The following is an 18,623-nucleotide window of genomic DNA, read 5'->3' as shown; positions in this document are numbered from 1 at the left end:
CTGGTGCTAGTAGGGGAGCAGAATGGGGGGCAAACAGGAAGTGACGTTGAGGATTCAGAGTTGAGTTTTAGCTTGTTGTGGGCTATGGCCACGTTATTATTATTATTTTTTTTATTATTGTGTTATTATTAATGTGCCGATTTTGACATCATTTTAAACTATGTGTCAGTTTAAATAATTTAATTTAAATTGACACCTCGTGACCAATGTAGAATACTACATTCACAATTTGAATCATCTTTTTAATGTCTTATATTTGTATTTTAGTTCATGTACCCATTTTTATGCTTAAAAATGACTAATTTAGACAAAAAATATGTACACTTTGCTTAAATATGCATATTTGTGACCAATAATAGGCTGTATTCAACCTCGAAACAGCATGATTTTTTAATATACGTTTGAAAAACCGAGATAGCTTGAAGCCACAAAATTCGAGCCGCGATGTAGCAATGTTGAGAGCCTACATCGTGGTTCGAACATCACTTCCACCCTCTGTCACAGTTTTTCAAAAATTAAATGATCGCTGTTTCGTGGTTGACAATGGCCTTTTATTAGTCCAAAATGATTGAAAGACAAGTCATATGTAGTATTCTTGTCACTAGGCGTCAGTAATGTTACATTGATGAGACAGTATCTTAAATACAACAGTGCATGTAGTCAGCCATGGCATGTTCAATATAATACAGTGAAAAAAAGTTCTACTCCCATTCAATGTGGAAGTGGTATGTTTTTGGCCTCTTACTTTGTCCTTCTTCCCCACTCCGTTAGAACCCCTTTCTTAAGCTTAGAACAAATAAATTGGAGGCTCACTAGTTAGCTCAGTAGCTTGCTACATGCTATGAGCGGCAGCACATCAGTGTTGCACAATGTAGTGTAAACAAAGAATAATTGGAGCGTAAAGGTGACTTATAGTGCTGTTATTTCATGTCTGCAAGGCTCTAATAATGGAAAAAAAAAACATATTTAGTCGGTCAGAAACAGGTTTTCTATGCTCTAACTACATAAATATTCTGTTTAGTAATATCTGTTTGGAAGTTGCTTTCTTCTTACATAAACACTGACTGGCCAACACTTTATGACCACCTGCACAACCTAATGACATGTATTAAAAGTTATGCTTTTTCACAGATAATTCATTTTTGAATCGGCACTGACAGGAACTCACATGACGTCTCAATCTCCATAATGGTGCATTGACTGAGAGCCCAGATGAGATGAAATCAACAACACACTGTCCCAATTTTAGAAAAGACCAAGTTGCACTGCATCTGTGTCATCAATCAGTCAATTATTTTAGGGGTCAAAGGACCCTCAAAAGTATTGAATAATAGCGTCATGCAAAGTAGGCCACAAAACTAGATGAGAAGGAACTATACACATATAGAGTCAGCATACACTCAAAGATAAAGAATGCGCTGTTGATGGAAAACAGGTATTACACATCATTATGTGAATGAATGTTCTGTTGGGAAGATATTTGATGATCCTTGTCATTGTTATGTGGTCGGAGTCGTATATAAATGTAGGTACAATAAACCTGGGACCGCTTTTCTTCTCTCTCACCGTCAAGCTGTGTCTGAGTACAGTTATTTCATTTGCCCCAACACAACATCAATTAGCATTTTTTTTCCCATTCGCTGGCAATTCCAGAACGTAACCCCTGCGAAACAGGTAGATCTACTGTACAGATAACGGATTACACTTTGGGTATTCACAAATAGAATTAAAGCAGAAACAGTATAATACAAAACATATGTAGGAAAGTGATGGCAATTGAGTTCAGTTTGCTGCTGAGTAATTTCATTTACGTAACAACAAAAGCTGTGTACCTCCAAACACGGGACACCTTTGCTGATTGGCTGAGGGTACTCCCGGAGGATGCGTTCTTCATCCAGGAACTTCCCGTCCCTCCCACTGTTGGCAGGCTGGAAAAGCCCGTAGTTGAGCACATCTTTCAGACTCTGATTGAGTGTACACAGGATCCGCTGCTTGGCAACCCAGACTGTCGCATTGGGGTTGAACCGCATGCATTTCTATTTTTGGAAGTGACAGAGAGCAAAACAAGAAAGACAAACGCATGAAAAAGATTTGTTTAAGTCAAGGCAATCAACATAGATAAAACCTGTCCATAACTTTGCAGTGGAACAACCAACTTTTGATTGACAAATACAAATAGGTTACAATGCAGGGGCTTGATTTTTAATATACAGTTGGCCCTCCTTTATTGCAGTTAATTGGTTCTGTAATGTAGGATTCCTTATTTATAAATCAAGTTTTTTCATAGAGCATAAAATACCTGTTTACAGCCTTCTACATACGTTTTTTTTATATTATTAGACATTTAACACCCCTGTCGTCACCTTTACACTCATATTACCCAATATAGTAGATATAATCAGAGAAACTAAGCCATTTAAGACATAAATAATCTTCTGGACGTGTGGACAGGAAGTGACGTTGGCGATTCAGAGTTGGGTTTTAGCTGGAGTACAGCCACAACACCAAGTGGTTAGCATGTTGGCCACAGTCTGGAGATCTGGAAGACCTGGGTTCCAATCTCCGCTTGGGAATCTCAGTGTGGAGTTTGCATGTTCTCCCCGTGCGTGTGTGGGTTTTTTCAGGGTACTCCGGTTTCCTCCCACATTCCAAAAACATGCATGTTAGGTTAATTGGCGACGCTAAATTGTCCGTAGGTATGAATGATTGTTTGTTTGTATGTGCCCTGCGACTGACTGGCAACTTCTCGCCTCTTGCCCAAAGTCAGCTGGGATAGGCTCCAGCATACTCCTGCGACCCTAGTGAAGATAAGCGGCATAGGCAATTGATGGATGAACGGCCACAACAGTACCCAGTGTTATTATTATGATCAAGATGATGATTATTATTATTGTGCCTGTTGTGAAATAATTCCAAGCTGCAATATTTGTTGTCCACAGCGATCGTCTGGGGCATGTTACTAGTGACACCTAGTGGCCAGTGAAGAGTACAGTTCTTCAACTTCCTGTATTTGTATTTTAGTTCATTTAGTCATTTTTATGCTTAGGCTTAATTTAGGCCAACAATTTGTAAAAATTAATATTAATGTGCATATTTTTTACTAAAAATTTTGAATAAAAAAACACAAAACCATTGATTTAAAAAAATATTTTTGAAAAGCCGCGACAGAGTGACGGCACAATGTTCGAACCGCAAAGTAGCGAAGGATTACTGTACACTCGTCCCTCGCCACATCGTGCTTCGAATTTCACTGCTTCACTGTATACCCCACCCATTTTCTATGCCGCTGGGCGATATGGGCCAAAACTCATATCCTGATAAATTTAGGTTGAATATCGATATACGATATATATCCCAATAATTTAAGCAAAGTGAGTTTAGACAAAATCAAAACCAAATATGCATGTCAAGTTGTTTTGTTCAAATAAATACTTTCTGAAATTTTAAAGCTTCATGCAAGATGCACATAAAAAAATGTTCTTTTTTAAATATAAAAGGTCAAATATAATATTTTTAAAAGGAACGTTTAGCTATGCTCAAATCTTCAGCTAATAACAAAAGAACAACATATGAAGGAGTGCTCGGTTTAAGAAGACATTTTAAAATGTCTGCAACTCAAAAATACTTGAAATTGAACAGTAGGATTTTTTAGGTAAACATTTTTAGAAGACACAAGCATGTCCTTATTTTGAGCCAGGAACACCAACCTGTCAACTGCATCAGGCTTGTCTGATCTTCCAGATCTCCTGACTGTGGGGCCAACATGCTAACCACTAAGCCACCGTGCGCCCCTTCACTGTATAATGATTTTTCAAAAACATTAAGTGTGTTTCGCGGTTGAATATGGCCTATTACTAGTCGAAAAATATGCATATTGAATTGAATAATTTTACATATTTTGCCTAAATTAAGCATTTACAAGCATAACAAAGGCTGAATGAAGGAAAATACAAATAAGGCATTCAGAAGGCACATTCAAAGACATTGTGATGATATGTAGTATTCTACACTGGTCACTAGGTGTCAGTAATTTTCAGTAACACAGACAAGCGCCAGATTTGATTGCTGAAACAACAGGCTTTTTTGCAGGTCTGAATTATCTCACAACCGTTAACAATAATCCCTGAAGGGTTATTGTTGCGGCCATAACCCACACCAAACTAAACACATCTCTGAATCCCCGATCTCAACACCTGTCTGCTCCCCAAGCACCGGAACACATTTACACAACACACAGGAGCATGAGTCTTATTTATGCCTTAAATGTTTTATTTTCTCTTATTATGTAAACTATATTGGGTAATATGAGTTGTAAAGGTGACTGTAGGGGTGTTATTTCATGTCTAGAGGGCTCTAATAATGTTACAAACCGTATTTAGAAGGTTGTAAACAGGTTTTCGATGCTGTAATTAAAAAAATATTCTTATAAATAAGGAATCTTTCACAGAAATTCACTTATCACAGGCCTGGAACTAAACCGGCATAAACGAGGGATTACTGTATATCAAAAATGGTCAAAATTTCTGCTATAACGACACAAACCCTGTCCCATTCACAACAAATATATGATGTGCAAATTACAACATCCATCCAGTTTCTACTGCTTGTCCTGGCTCGCAGGGATGTGGCGCCTATCCCAGTTAGCAAAGACTGGTTGCCAGGCAATCAGTGTAATAATATGACAGTGGCATGCTTTTATATTGTTCTCAACAATGGTATTGTAAAACCACTTTCCCATTCTATGATTGAAAATAAAATTTGACAATACTCAGCTCACCCTGGTCCCCCTCGTAAAATAAAATCAAAAAAACAATAATAATAATAATAATAAATAAAGAAAAAAATTGAAAACATGCAATTAAAGACAGCTGGCCTCCTCCAAATATGAAGAGATTGTGAGCATTGCAGTGTGCCATTCAGGAAATGAGTGTTTCCAGCTGGATGTGCTGCTCAGCCAGTGATAGCAACCCCTCCTCAGTGATAAAGACTGTAGGGAAAAGCAGTCTGTGAACTTTCCCTCCTTGAAATCCTCCCGCCTGGCATGAAGTGGGAAGAAGAAGAGGGGATGGAAAGATGAAGGGTTCAGAATGACTGCAATCTGGCAAGCCTGTTGGCAATAACATGGCTGTCATTTCTGTGTGTTTATCATATTGGCAAATGGACTGTGTATCTACTACCAGAGCTCACCAAACTACATAAATAGAGGGGGGGGATTCAACAAAAATAAAAGCAATACAAACAAAGTGGATTAAATAATGGCATATATGAGTTATGTAACATACAGGATGGCATACTGTTTGACCAATTTTGGCCACACTAATCTTTTAACTTGATTAATTTCATTGAGTACTGCACACAATTAGTACTTCAAAGCTGCCATATTTGACTGTAACTTTCCTTTTTATCCACTGTATACAGTATATTAGGGATGTCAGATATTGGCTTTTTTGCTGTTAACCAATATGTCGATGTCCAACTCTCAATTTCCGATACCGATATCAACCGATACCGATATGTGGAACATCACACATCTTTTTCGTGAGTAAAGTGGTTGTAAAGTAACAATACTCTTAAATGGGTAGAGTTGTTTTTTTTGGCTACTCCACCCATTTCTGAGTAGATAATTAATGTATTACATATTTTATATATTGCGTAGGGCCGCACGGTGGACGAGTGGTTAGCATGTTGGCCACACAGTCAGGAGATCGGGAAGACCTGGGTTCAAATCTCCGCTTGGGCATGTGTCTGGAGTTTGCATGTTCTCCCCATGCGTGCGTGGGGTTTCTCCGGTTACTCCGCTTTCCTCAGACATTCCAAAAACATGTTAATTGGCAACTCTAAATTGTCCATGAGTGTGAATGGTTGTTTGTCTATATGTGCCATGTGATTGACTGCCGACCTGTGATTGACCAAAGTCAGCTGGGATAGGCTCCAGCTTATCCCCGCGATCCTAATGATGATAAGTGGCATGAAAATGGAATACATTTGTGCTTCTAGTCCCTTGATTTATGTTATTTTGAGAAAGATTTAATTTATTTTTAGTTAAAAGGGGTACCGTTGTAAATACATGAATTTGCTGATTATCATTTTGATTGCTAATTTTCATGTTCTTAACAACTCATTATATATATATATATATATAAATATAAAAATAGGAACACTTCTACCGCCTCGTCTTTGCATACTGGGGGTCAAGCTCTCAAAAGCAACCAGCCCAAACAGATTGTGACACCAACACAGGAGTAATTCACATTACCTCAGCTATAGAACACAACGTAGTGCCAAAAAAAAACATACACAGTGTGTATATAGATACACTGCTCAAAAAAATTAGAAGAACACTTCGAAAACACATCAGATCTAAACTGGGGGAAAATGATCTTGAATATCTTTCCTGATAATAAGTGGGTGATGTATTAGTAACAAAATGATGCCACATCATTTGATAGAAATGAAAATGATCACCCTGTAGAGGGGAGAAATCAAAGACACCCCAAAAATGAAAATGAAAAAATGATGCAGCACCCTGGTCCATTTTGCTAAAATGTCATTGTAGCAACTCAAAATGATTCTCAGTAGTTTGTGTGGCCCCCACGTGCTTGTACGCATGCCTGACAACGTCGGGGCATGCTCCTAATGAGACTACGGATGGTGTCCTGGGGGATCTCCTCCCAGATCTGGACCAGGGCCTCATTGTGGTACCTGGACGCATGGAGGAGATTCCAGGAGACAGGTAGTTACTCCAGGAGAGCTGGACAAGGGCCGTAGAAGGTCCTTCAACCCTCAGCAGGATCGGTATCTGCTCCTTTGTGCAAGGAGGAACAGGATGAGCACTGCCAGAGCCCTACAAAATGACCTCCAGCAGGCCACTGGTGTGAATGTTTCTGACCAAACAATCAGAAACAGGCTCCATGAGGGTGGCCTGAGGGCCCGACGTCCTGTAGTGGGCCCTGTGCTCACTGCCCAACACTGTAGAGCTCGATTGGCATTTGCCATAGACCACCAGAATTGGCAACTACACCACTGGCGCCCTGTGCTCTTCACTGATGAGAGCAAGTTCAACCTGAGCACATGCGACAGACGTGAAAGTGTCTGGAGATGCCGTGGAGAACGTTATGCTGCCTGCAACATCATTCAGCATGACCGGTTTGGTGGTGGGTCAGTGATGGTCTGGGGAGGCATATCCCTGGAAGGACGCACAGACCTCTACAGGTTAGATAATGGCACCCTGACTGCTATTAGGTATCGGGATGAAATCCTTGGACCCATTGTCGGAACCTACGCTGGTGCAGTGGGACCTGGGTTCCTCCTGATCCAGGATAATGCCCGACCTCATGTGGCTAGTGTATGCAGGTAGTTCCTGGAGGATGAAGGAATTGATACCATTGACTGGCCCCCACGTTCACCTGACCTAAACCCAATAGAACACCTCTGGGACATTATGTTTACGTCCATCCGGCGCCGCCAGGTTGCTCCTCAGACTGTCCAGGAGCTCATTGATGCCCTGGTCCAGATCTGGGAGAAGATCCCCCAAGGACACATCCGTAGTCTCATTAGGAGCATGCCCCGACGTTGTCAGGCATGCGTACAAGCACGTGGGGGCCACACAAACTACCGAGAATCATTTTGAGTTGCTACAATGACATTTTAGCAAAATGGACCAGTGTGCTGCATCATTTTTTCACTTTCATTTTTGGGGTGTCTTTGATTTCTCCCCTCTATAGGGTGATAATTTTCATTTCTATCAAATGATGTGGCATCATTTTGTTACTAATACATCACCCACTTATTATCAGGAAAGATATTCAAGATCATTTTTCCCCCAGTTTAGATCTGATGTGTTTTCGAAGTGTTCCTCTAATTTTTTTGAGCAGTATATATATATATATATATATATATATATATATATATATATATATACATACATACATACACACACACTGTGTATGTTTTTTTTTTGGCACTGCATTGTGTTCTATAGCTGAGGTAATGTGAATTACTCCTGTGTTGGTGTCACGATCTGGTTGGGCTGGTTGATTTTGAGAGCTTGACCCCCAGTATGCAGAGACGAGTCGGTAGAGTGCAAATAAAAATCTTTCATCACGCTGGTGCGGGTACTCACAGTGGTGCTGGGATTAACAAAAAGCGACAGAGGGAAAAGGCTCTGCAAAAACACAATGTGTAGTCTGGGAACGTAGCAACAGGCAGGTAAATGTTCACTCACGTTATGACACATGCGAGGTAACTAGAGGCAATGAGCCAGCGCCATACTCGAGGCGACACTGGGCTTTTAAACCCCACAAACGCCAATTGCTGCAGATTCTTCCCAGTCGGAAGTGCAGCCCGCCAAAGTAAGAGCGCAGGACAGGAAGTGTTCGCTCCTGGAGGATCGGCAGAGGGTCGCCGGGTTTGCACGCCCCCCACTACGGGACGAACAGCGAAGCCCGGCCGGCAACCCCACCGCCAACGAGAAGGTGTCAGGCGAGGCATCTCTGTGGGAGACGAGTGGAGTGGCTGGGTCTGCGGCGACGCAGTGGGAGGCGGCCGGGTCTGCGGCATTGGCGTGGGAGGCGGCGATGGAGTGGGAGGCGGCCGGAGCCGGCTCCCGAAGCAGCTGTGCGGCTGGGGGCGCACAGCCGACCAAAGGCCCCCCCCCTCAAAGGACGGACTCCAGACGTCTCAGAGAGAGCCAGAAGGGTGGAGAAGAGGCTGGAGGTGGGCCTTGTGTCCGATCGCCTGGCTGAGGTGTCTCTGCAGGGGTCAAGTTTGGCTGGCTCATTCTGTCATCTGTCATGTAATCTGGTTGGACTGGTTGACGTTGGGAGCTTGACCCCCAGTATGCAGAGATGAGGCGGAATGGTAACCACCCCGTCCCCTGTAATTTCTAAGAAGCTGGTAAGTTAATTGTGAACTTACCAGCTTCTTCTTCCTCTGCTTGCTTAAATATAGAATTACTTTATCCTCACAGACTTTGAGCAGACAGTATTAACTTTATGATGCAGCATGTTCAACAGTGTTACAAATTTGGGAAAGCTCTGTATCGGCAACTATTGTACTGATGCCCAATGTTGGCCAATATCATTATATCAGTATCAACCCGAAAACTGTCAATGGCCGATAACATTGGACATCCCTAGTGTGTATACATACACACACACACACACACACACACACACACACAAACACACATTACTAGAATTTGCATTTTGCACATTTGGATCTTAATAAGGTTTTAAGTAGAGCTACAAAAACAAGAATGGGGAGTGAGACAAAAATCATTTTGAAAAAGTAATCTACTGAATACAACAATTAAACTGAAATGGGCTGTTTATCAGCTGACCAAAAGTTCAGAGCTAAAAAAAATACCAAAAAACTCTCCAAACCAGAACAAAACATTTTCACAGTAGGACTCAGTAGCTCCACCGTTCTTGTTCATCACTTCAGAAATGTGTTTGGGCATGCTTGATGAGTGTTTCCAGTAGGCTAGTGGGAACATTGCTCCAAGTGGTGAAGATGGCTTCACAAAGGGCATCAACTGTCTGGAACTGATTTAAATGAGGGGAACATGCAGGATGGTCCAACAGAGTGATGTTATTCTCCCTGAAGAAGTCCTTGGTCAAGCGAGCATTGTGAACTGCAGCGTTGTCCTGTTGAAAAACCCAGCTGTTACCACACAGACGAGGGCCCTCAGTCATGAATTTTAGCAATTTTTCAACTGGGCTTAAGATTTTGATCAGGTGTGTGTATACACTAGGTTCTCTACTTACGAACATACGACTTGCGAACATTCGGAGATACGAACGCACGCTGACTGGTCTATATTTTCATGTATTGTGTCGAAAATTGCGATATTTTGTCATTTGAATTTGTTAGAAAATGGTGCTCTACAGTGCTACCGTATCATCTACGAGGAGAAGAAAAGGAAGACCATACAAACTTCCATTGAAAGCTTCGTCAAACGTAGATCTGCTACCCCTGCACCGTCGTCACCAAGTGACTCGCCACCAATGCCGACACCTTCGTCTGCACCTTCGTCACCAATTCCCTCCACCTCAGTAGTTTCCCCTGAACTACCTCTTTTAGAAGAGTCTACCGACCTCCTCCACCACCACTACCACCACCAACGACGTATGCTTGGCCGCTCCTCTTCAAAGGTAAATAACATTTATCATTACGTATTATATTGATTTTTATTATCATTGTTTTTCTTCATTAATTATCCTCGTTTAACATTACTACTACATCCAAACTCATATTTACATACATATGCATATCTATATACACGTACATGAGGGAGTCTGCAAAAGTGGCCGCTATAGACAGGTGGCCTCTATAGACAGGTTGGCGTCCAGTTTGAATGTTGACCAGTAGAGAAAAAAAAAGAAAAAAAAGGGGAAAAAATAATAATAATGTTGACCAGTAGAGGGCACTGCGGACTGCGGATAAAAGTTGTACAGCACTACTACGCTTGTTATTATCATGGTTCATGTTTTTAATCCAGAACATGAGTCAAAAAGTTGCACATCACATAGTACAAGTCACAATTTTGCATGTCCAAAAAGGAGTAGGAAGAAGCAAAGCTTATTTAATCCTCTTGTTCTTCCAAGTGTACTTTGTAGGTCTACATGACAATGTAGTGCAATCATAGCCAAGGTTTATACTTACTAAAAGGAAGCTAGAGGCTTAATAATAGTAGTCATTTCTTACAGGCATTGGCTGGACAGCTATGTAGTGGGGCTTGTTTAACCTTTGCCTTGTGGGCAAGCAGGAAGGAGAGACGATGCTGAGAGACGTGTGTGTGTGTTCTGAGCTGCTGTCTGGTGGCCGTGTTCAATAAATAAAGTTGGCAGAAAGCAACAGGAGAAGTTTCCTTCTTTGCTTCGTAGCTGAATAACACTGACAAGTTAACAGACTAGTAGCGAACGGAAAAGAAGATGGCTTTGTTTGTGTCGAATACAGAAGATGAGGACTTTGATGAATTTGTGGATGAGAATTGATGAAAAATAACGTGAATACATTCTAAAATACTTCAATTAAGTACAACCCAACTCAGTTTTGCTCCTGCTGCCGCATGCACGCTAGCGTATGTTTTTTTTTTTTTATTGTAGCGTCGCTGGGAGCACGTCCTGTTCCCAGCCTACTTTGCGGTAATGTTTTGGTGCAAATGCTCTTAAAGTTACATGTTTGACCAGGAAATAGCAAGCTCAAAAGAAGACGGCTTTTTTATGTGGAACAACTGACAGTTTGTGTGGATCTTGTGAATGATTGTGACTGAGCTAGGACTCAGTAATTAAAGTCTACACACGACGGCTTCATTGATTGAAAAACGAAACTTTTTCGTGCATGAAGCTTCTACTCAAGTTGGTAATTTGGCCGCTATATGCAGTCAGATATTGACCAAGGGAGACAAAATGGGTGGCCGCTGGCCGCGTTGGACAGGTGACTGCTATACACAGGGTCTATAACATGTACATTTGCTGGGGGGATTTTTCAGTGGCTGCTATAGGCAGGTGGCCATTCTATAAAGGTGGCCGCTAAGACAGGTTTGACTGTATACATATATATATATAGATACATACAGTACATATATACATACCGTATATATATATATACAGTATATATACACACATATATACAGTATATATATACACACATATACATATATATATATATATATATATACATATATACATATATATATATATATATATATATATATATACATATATATATATATATATATATGCTTTCATTTTTGAGTTGTAGCATTTATTACAGTTTATTTTATAAGTCGTCTCAAGTTCACCCAGCCCCCGACATGCTCAGAATGAAACCAAAATAGTCACATTTTTTTGTGCTACGTTAGCGCTGTTTTGTGGAGTTAAAATGAATGTTTTGTGCTCTTGTGCTTTTTGAGATATTTAAGATTTAATTTTCCAGTGGTTACATAGTCAGGTGATGATGTCGTCACCCGGTATTCTCCGAATTAAACCTAAATAGTCTCATTCTTTTCATCTTCGTTCGTGCTGTTTGGTGCAAATAACATAAATTTGTTTTCATTTGTGGTTTAAAAGATTTCTCTGATGATGACGTCACATCTGTGCGCCCCAGAAATGATCCTTTGTTGTTTCCGCGTCTCGTCGGTACGAATGACTAGCACCTGGTGTGAGTAACTAACTTCTAAAACTCGTCCTTTTTTAGTATAGCTGCCACTGGAAGTACGCCAGGTAAAATATTTACCATGTTAAATCATAATATTGTATTGACAGTATTGGTAACAGCGGTTTTGGGTTAATGTGCGACTACTTATCAAAGTGTCACATATATTAGCTACTCACACAGCTTTTATAAACGTGACACTAATGACGTATATTTTGTATCCTTGATACAAACATGGCATCCTTGTAATGTAAAAGGTAGATGACATTGGTATGTACTTTTGTAAGCTTTTTTGATTCCTTGTTTGTTCATAGTTTTAAGCTACAGTATATAGTTAATTATTCAACAGACAACATGACAAATGTACATTCGTAGATACAGTATTTGAAGGTCACTGCATGATTTGGAACATTAACTTTATATGCAAAATGGAACATCAGATAATTGAACATTTTAAAGATGAGTAAAGAATGTGATAAATAACTACAAAGTATAAAATTAAGTATTTAGTCATGTGTCTATAAAACAGCATGTGAGCATGTGTTTTTTTTCTGAGGCTGCTTTCACGCCACTACCCAGGTCATCGTACATCTCCCAGACGCATGCAGCCCTCTTGCAGTACGCCACATAATGCGCAAGAGCATCCTTGATCAAGCCTCCTGGAAAAGCAATGACTGCCCTCAAAGTAAATGTCTTTTCTTGGAGCACCAGATTGGAGGGGAATTCACACAAGGGAAATTCTCTTTGGAGGACATTTCTTTGTGCTGGAGTTGCTGTCAGATGGCTGCCAAGGTCAGTGTCAATAAAGAGAGGTTCTCCCTGCCTGTAACTATGAGTTACCTTTCCTGCACATGTTATTTGTCCTGTTTTGTAGCCTTCCTCTTTGAATGGACACTGAAACTGAGATGGACTTGGGATTGGTCTGAGGCAGGGAGACTCACGAAGGCTGAGTCCTTCTTCTGTAGCAGTCGCAAGATGACACATGCCAGAAGTCTGAAGACAGCAATGGCCGTAGAAACTAGTGGAACTACCCTTGTGTTTTGTTTGCTCAGACTGCAGTATTGTGAGGAACATTGTTTGGTTACATAAACACTTGCAAGATTTTGCAGCATTTTCTGAATTACAGTGGATACGTGGCACTGTGCATCTATTTCCAGGGCACCAGATGTTAATTGGACTGCTTCACACATTCTTCTCAGCAGGCCTACCCTCTCTAAGTAGACCTGTTGGGCCACACCCTGTGTGGCATTGGCTTTCACCAGCTTGAGGAACTGGTTATCAGGTTTGTTGCTGCTTACAACATTTTCAAAAGAAATACTATCACAGAAAGCACCACATATGCTTTGACAAAAGCATCAAAGTTTAGCACAGAAACTTTTGTTTTTCCATGTTTGACAGGCTGCTGAAGGTTTCCATTTTTTAACAGTTGTAGTTTCACTCTTTTCCTGGCCAAAGATGGATCTGCATGCAGCCATTCGGGACAAGGAGAGAAGTAGGAACTCATCTTCCTTTTTCCGGGTGGAACCACTAGTCCTCTCCAGTTCTCAACAGCGTCCTCATCTGTTGGATGAATGCTTGTGGGGGCATCGGACTCCTCACAAGGGTAAGCATCCTTTTGTCTAGTGTCATCTAGAGTGGATAAAGCGTCAACAGCAGCAGCATCACTTTTTGTTTTTGCAGAACAAATCCGCATGGTCCCTTCAATGAAGGAAAGATGACGAGCAATAAATCAATCCACCCGTATCGGTAAGTTTTCATGTTTGAAAAGACCACTTTTTAGGTTTATGAAGTGTGCTTCAACTGCAGCTGAACTTGCCGTGATGCTGGTGCTGTGGAATTGAAGGACCATTATCCCTGTCCAGAGTGGTAAGTAACTTGCAAGTCTTATTATATGGGGAATAATCTAAGGGAGGAAGTGGATGTTATCTCGATCCCCATTAGCCATGGCAAGTGACCTGCTCTTCACATATTTCAGTGACTCATTGTCGGACATCAGTCTGGATTGGAGCGCATGCATCCACTTGTTCCCTCAACTTTGTCATCTGGAATGGTGACAAACTCTTCTGCAATTTGTGCTTTCAGGTATTTTTTGTACTTTACTGATATTAAAGGAGCTCCAGAACTGTCATTACCTTCTGCTTCACTTAATGCCACATTAGTGATAGCACGTATAAGGTCTTTTGCATTCTCCAGGGATTGTGCCTTCAGGAGCTGTGCCATTGACCTAATGAAGAAATCTTTAATCCGATGTGTTTCATTCTTCAGGCAGTCCCAGTTGCAGATCATCTTGATGCAGCGTGCGACATCAAACTTGACAAAACAAGGTGGTAGTTTTGCAGATTGGTTCCCAAGTAAGACTTTAAAGCATGTATTGATGTAGGTCTTCAGGTCAGGATGAGAGGTAAAAGCCTTGAACATAGATCCAAGAATGGCAAGAGAAAAATCACTCACAACTTCTTTTGGAACGGGGGCACCTGCACAAATCCATTCTGTGCCATTCTGACCTTATCATCATGTTTTTCTGACAGCATTTGCACCACAGGCATGCTTGCATGCCCTGTCAGAACACCCTGATATAAGATATGGCCGATGAGTTTTCTTACAACTGATCCAGTTGCATCAAAGCATACTGTCTTTTTTCTCCTGTTTTGCTTTGCGCAGGGTGGCTAAATTAGGCAAATGAGGTGGCTCAGGATGTCTCGAACGGTAAGCACTGGTTGCTGTTGGAGGCTTCACCCCCGGTATGCAGAGACTTAAATGGTGTGCCGCTACTCACAAAGAAACAGGAACAAAACAGAAGGCGACAGAGGAAAAGGCTCTGTGGAAACAAGGCACTTCGTATATAGGCAGATAAGTGTTCTCTTCAGGAGAGGAAGTGCTCGCTCCTGTCCTGCGGAACATGACACAGGATCTCCATAGTCCATCAGCTTCTGTGCCTGTGTTGCCCTCCATACGTAGGGTTCCATCCTGCCTTCGCCCAGTTCTCTGGCTATCTGCACACGAAAGTTTCCAGAAATGAAACGCTTGGAACAGCCAGTGTGCAGGGAGTCATCTGCATTTTTGATACAACATTTCAGCACCATTGGGCTGTTGATTGCAGGCTCTCTGTCACATGTTATGTGAAGATGACCATGGCACTCTTTACAGTAGCCTTTTATGTCAATGTAATTGCTTGTGATTGACGGATAGACCTTGGCTCGTTTAAAAACAAACATGCAGCAACATTTCACTGCCTTCCAAATGTGATCATTGATAATGAGTCCAGGTGCCAGGCTTCAAAATTGTATATTCCCTTTTTTTAGTGTAAGAATTTTTGTCCGCGTAGTCAACATTTTCCCGAATGAATTCCATCCATTTTCCAAAAGGAACTTCAAAATGAAAAGCCTGAACATTTGGTCCGTCAGAAAGGGAGCCTGAGGAATCTGTGTCATAACTAGTTTCAGGATCACTTGTATGCCGGCTGAACCCTATAGCTGACCAGATGTTGTGTCTGTTTAATTTAACAAAAGGTGTACAGGGCCTTTACCTGTCAGGTCAGGCCTCACACGCACCGAGTCAGTTAGTTAATGACCCTGCTACTGGTACCACGTAACCCAGTACAGCCTGCCGCTGGTCGGGTGGCCGGCGACTAACCCCCCCCCCCATGCTACTGGTGAAGAAACGAAGCTGAAGCTACAGAAAGAGGAGTTTACATGTGGGACGTGGAATGTCAGAACTCTCAATGGAGATGGGAAACTGGAGCAACTGGAGTATGAAATGACCAAATATAAGTGGAATGTCCTGGGCATCGCTGAAATGAAGTGGATTGGAAGCAGTGAGATTCCCATTGAAGAAGGACACAAAGTTTGGGTTTGCGGAAAAGAGAAGAAACGTGAGGAAGGAGTGGGATTCCTTATCCACAAAGATATAGTGAAAGAGGTTGTGGAATGTAAGCCCATTTCAAGCCGAATTATTAAAATACGAATCGTAGCCTCTCCCAGAAATGTAACCATCATTCAAGTCTACGCGCCAACCTCTGATTGCAAAGATGAAGAAATTGATGCTTTTGATACTTTGGGCAGTACGCTCAGAAAAATTCCCAAAAAAGAAATAAAAATAATTCAAGGACACTAGAATGCCAAGATAGGAAATGACTCCTATGAGGACTGGCACGGTACAGTGGTAAAATTTGCTCAAATGACAAATGATAGAGGTGAGAGGCTACTAGAATTCTGCAAAATGAACAATCTGACTGTGGCCAACACGCTTGGGGATCACAAGAGTTCAAGAAGAATCACATGGACATCCCCAGATGGGGGAAGAACCAGATAGATTACATCATCAAAATGCAAAACCTGCATCAGACCAAACAAGACCAGAGCCTTCCCTGGATGCGACATAGGCAGCGACCACAATTTGATGATGACAATGAAGGTGAAGTTGAAAATGATGAAGAAGCAAGGAACGGTGCGTGTGAAGTACAATCTTGATCTGTTAAAGAAAGACCCAGAGAAGAGGAACGAACATGCTGTGAAGATCAGCAACAGATTTGCCCCCCTCATGGAACTCGAAGATGTCCAAGAACTGGCAGATCGGTTCACTGATTCACAAATGAAACAGCATTGGAAGTTCTGGGCAGACACCGGGCCATGAAACAACCCTGGATGACAAGGGAGATCCTGGAAGCATGTGATGAAGGAAAGAAACTGAAAGAGGCAACATTTCAGGATGAGAACAGCTAAGTGGAATACCACAGGGCCAACGTGAAAGTGAAGTAGGAGATTCGCACTGCCATCCAAGTAAAGTGTTGTAGATCATGATGGAAGCACTCGAACATTTTGATGGCACAGTCGCAATCGTGGGAAGGCCAATCAGCAATCTGAGATTCGCTGACAACATTGACCTTGTTGCTGGAAATAGAGGAGAGCTAGCAGAGCTAGCAGAGCTGACTTCACGGCTAGACACTGCCGCACGTCGATATGGCATGGAAATTTGTCATTAGAAAAGCAAGATAATGACGACTTCAAGACAGAATAAACAAGATGACTGAAGCACAGGAGATACGGGTGGACGGGCAAGCGCTGGAGGAAGTCCACCAATTCAAATACCTGGGTGCCATGATGAAAGAAGAGGCCACTTCAGCAACAGAAATAAAAACTCTAATGGCCATAGCTACTGCTCAGTTGGCCAAGTTGAACCACGTCTGGAGAAGCAGAGAAGTGAGAGAGAAAACAAAGATTGAGCTGATGAAGGCACTGGTGACCTTGATAGCCCTATACGGATGTGAGTCATGGACGCTCAGCAAGAATCTGGAGAAGAAAGTAGCCACTTTCGAGATGAGATGTTTCCGCCGATTACTCGGAATTCATTGGGACGATTGCCGCACCAATGCATCGGTGCTGGAAGAGATCAGGAGGAAAATCGGGGAATATGAACCGCTGCTGGACACAATGAAGAGAAGGAAGCTGCAGTGGTTCAGACATGTCACTCGGCGGCCAGGCACACTAGCGCACATAGTAATGCATGGTCGGGTGGATGGGCGGCGAGCTCAAGGAAGACCAAGGATATGTGAGGATATGGGTGGGGAAGCCAGTGGAAATCTGCATGAGAATGGCGCAGGATAAGTAAACGTGGAGAAGGACATCTCAGTGCCCCAACGGCAGAAATGCTACGGGTGTGACCTGACTTGACCTGACCTGTACAGGGCCTTTGCAGAGATCCTGTTTTCCAGCTGGTCACTCAGCACAGCCATACACTGGCATTTGGAGTAGCAATGTTCCCATTTTGGGGTATGATATCTTTAGAATTGCAGAGAATTGCAATAATGGAATCCCTCTTTATTGCTGATTTTCTGGGCATCTAGTTTAAGAACAAATAAATGTAATTAGCATTGATAACTTACATTCTGACATGTATTTACATTGGCCAGAGATGTAAGATGTGATTTGGAGGAAATAAATGGTGACAACAGGTAAAACTGATGAAAGCCATTCTGCAGAAATGGAGGTTGATCAAGCCTTGGCAGTTGGTGCAACTAATTTCTGGAGTACTTACTGTCTGCAAAAAAAACAGTGTTCGGAACACACTGTGGTACTGTAACCTCATGAACATCAGTTGAAGAGCATCGTACTGGAGAAAGCAATTTGGTGCTACAAAAATGGCAAGAAAAAAGGGAATTAACAGACAGACCATCTTAACACTTAAAAATATTATTTCTAAATTTTGCGACAGGCCAATAAAAAAATAACCGCAGGCCACAAATTGCAATTGGAGTAATTACAGAAACCTGCAATCAATCTTCAGCTTTTTCCTCTGCAGGATAGTGAACAGCAATACAGTACTGCAGTTCTACAAACAGATCAATTTAGCTGAATGGACAACATCATATTGCGCTTGCCCTCAAAGTCAGGGATTCCCACACTGTGGTGCATCCCCAGGGGGTGTGTAATATTAAAAGCTTAGTGGCTGACTGGTCTAATAACTAC

The 18,623-nt window shown here is 41.8% G+C and overlaps 1 protein-coding gene across 5 annotated transcripts in view; it reads right to left on the bottom strand.

The window, feature by feature from the left end:
- Positions 1–18,623, bottom strand: part of LOC129178829 (SH3 and multiple ankyrin repeat domains protein 2-like) — a 324,991-nt gene that overhangs the window by 241,250 nt on the left and 65,118 nt on the right. For all 5 annotated transcript variants that reach the window (XM_054771420.1, XM_054771421.1, XM_054771422.1 and 2 more), the window contains exon 3: positions 1,833–2,036. In XM_054771420.1, coding sequence (XP_054627395.1) covers positions 1,833–2,036 — 204 coding nt within the window. The remainder of the gene's footprint in view (positions 1–1,832; positions 2,037–18,623) is intronic.

The sequence above is a fragment of the Dunckerocampus dactyliophorus genome, chromosome 3, assembly GCF_027744805.1.
Source record: "Dunckerocampus dactyliophorus isolate RoL2022-P2 chromosome 3, RoL_Ddac_1.1, whole genome shotgun sequence".
In the NCBI taxonomy this organism is placed as follows: domain Eukaryota; kingdom Metazoa; phylum Chordata; class Actinopteri; order Syngnathiformes; family Syngnathidae; genus Dunckerocampus; species Dunckerocampus dactyliophorus.
Note: the sequence above shows the minus strand (reverse complement) of the source record. Positions and strands in the feature narration are given on the sequence as shown.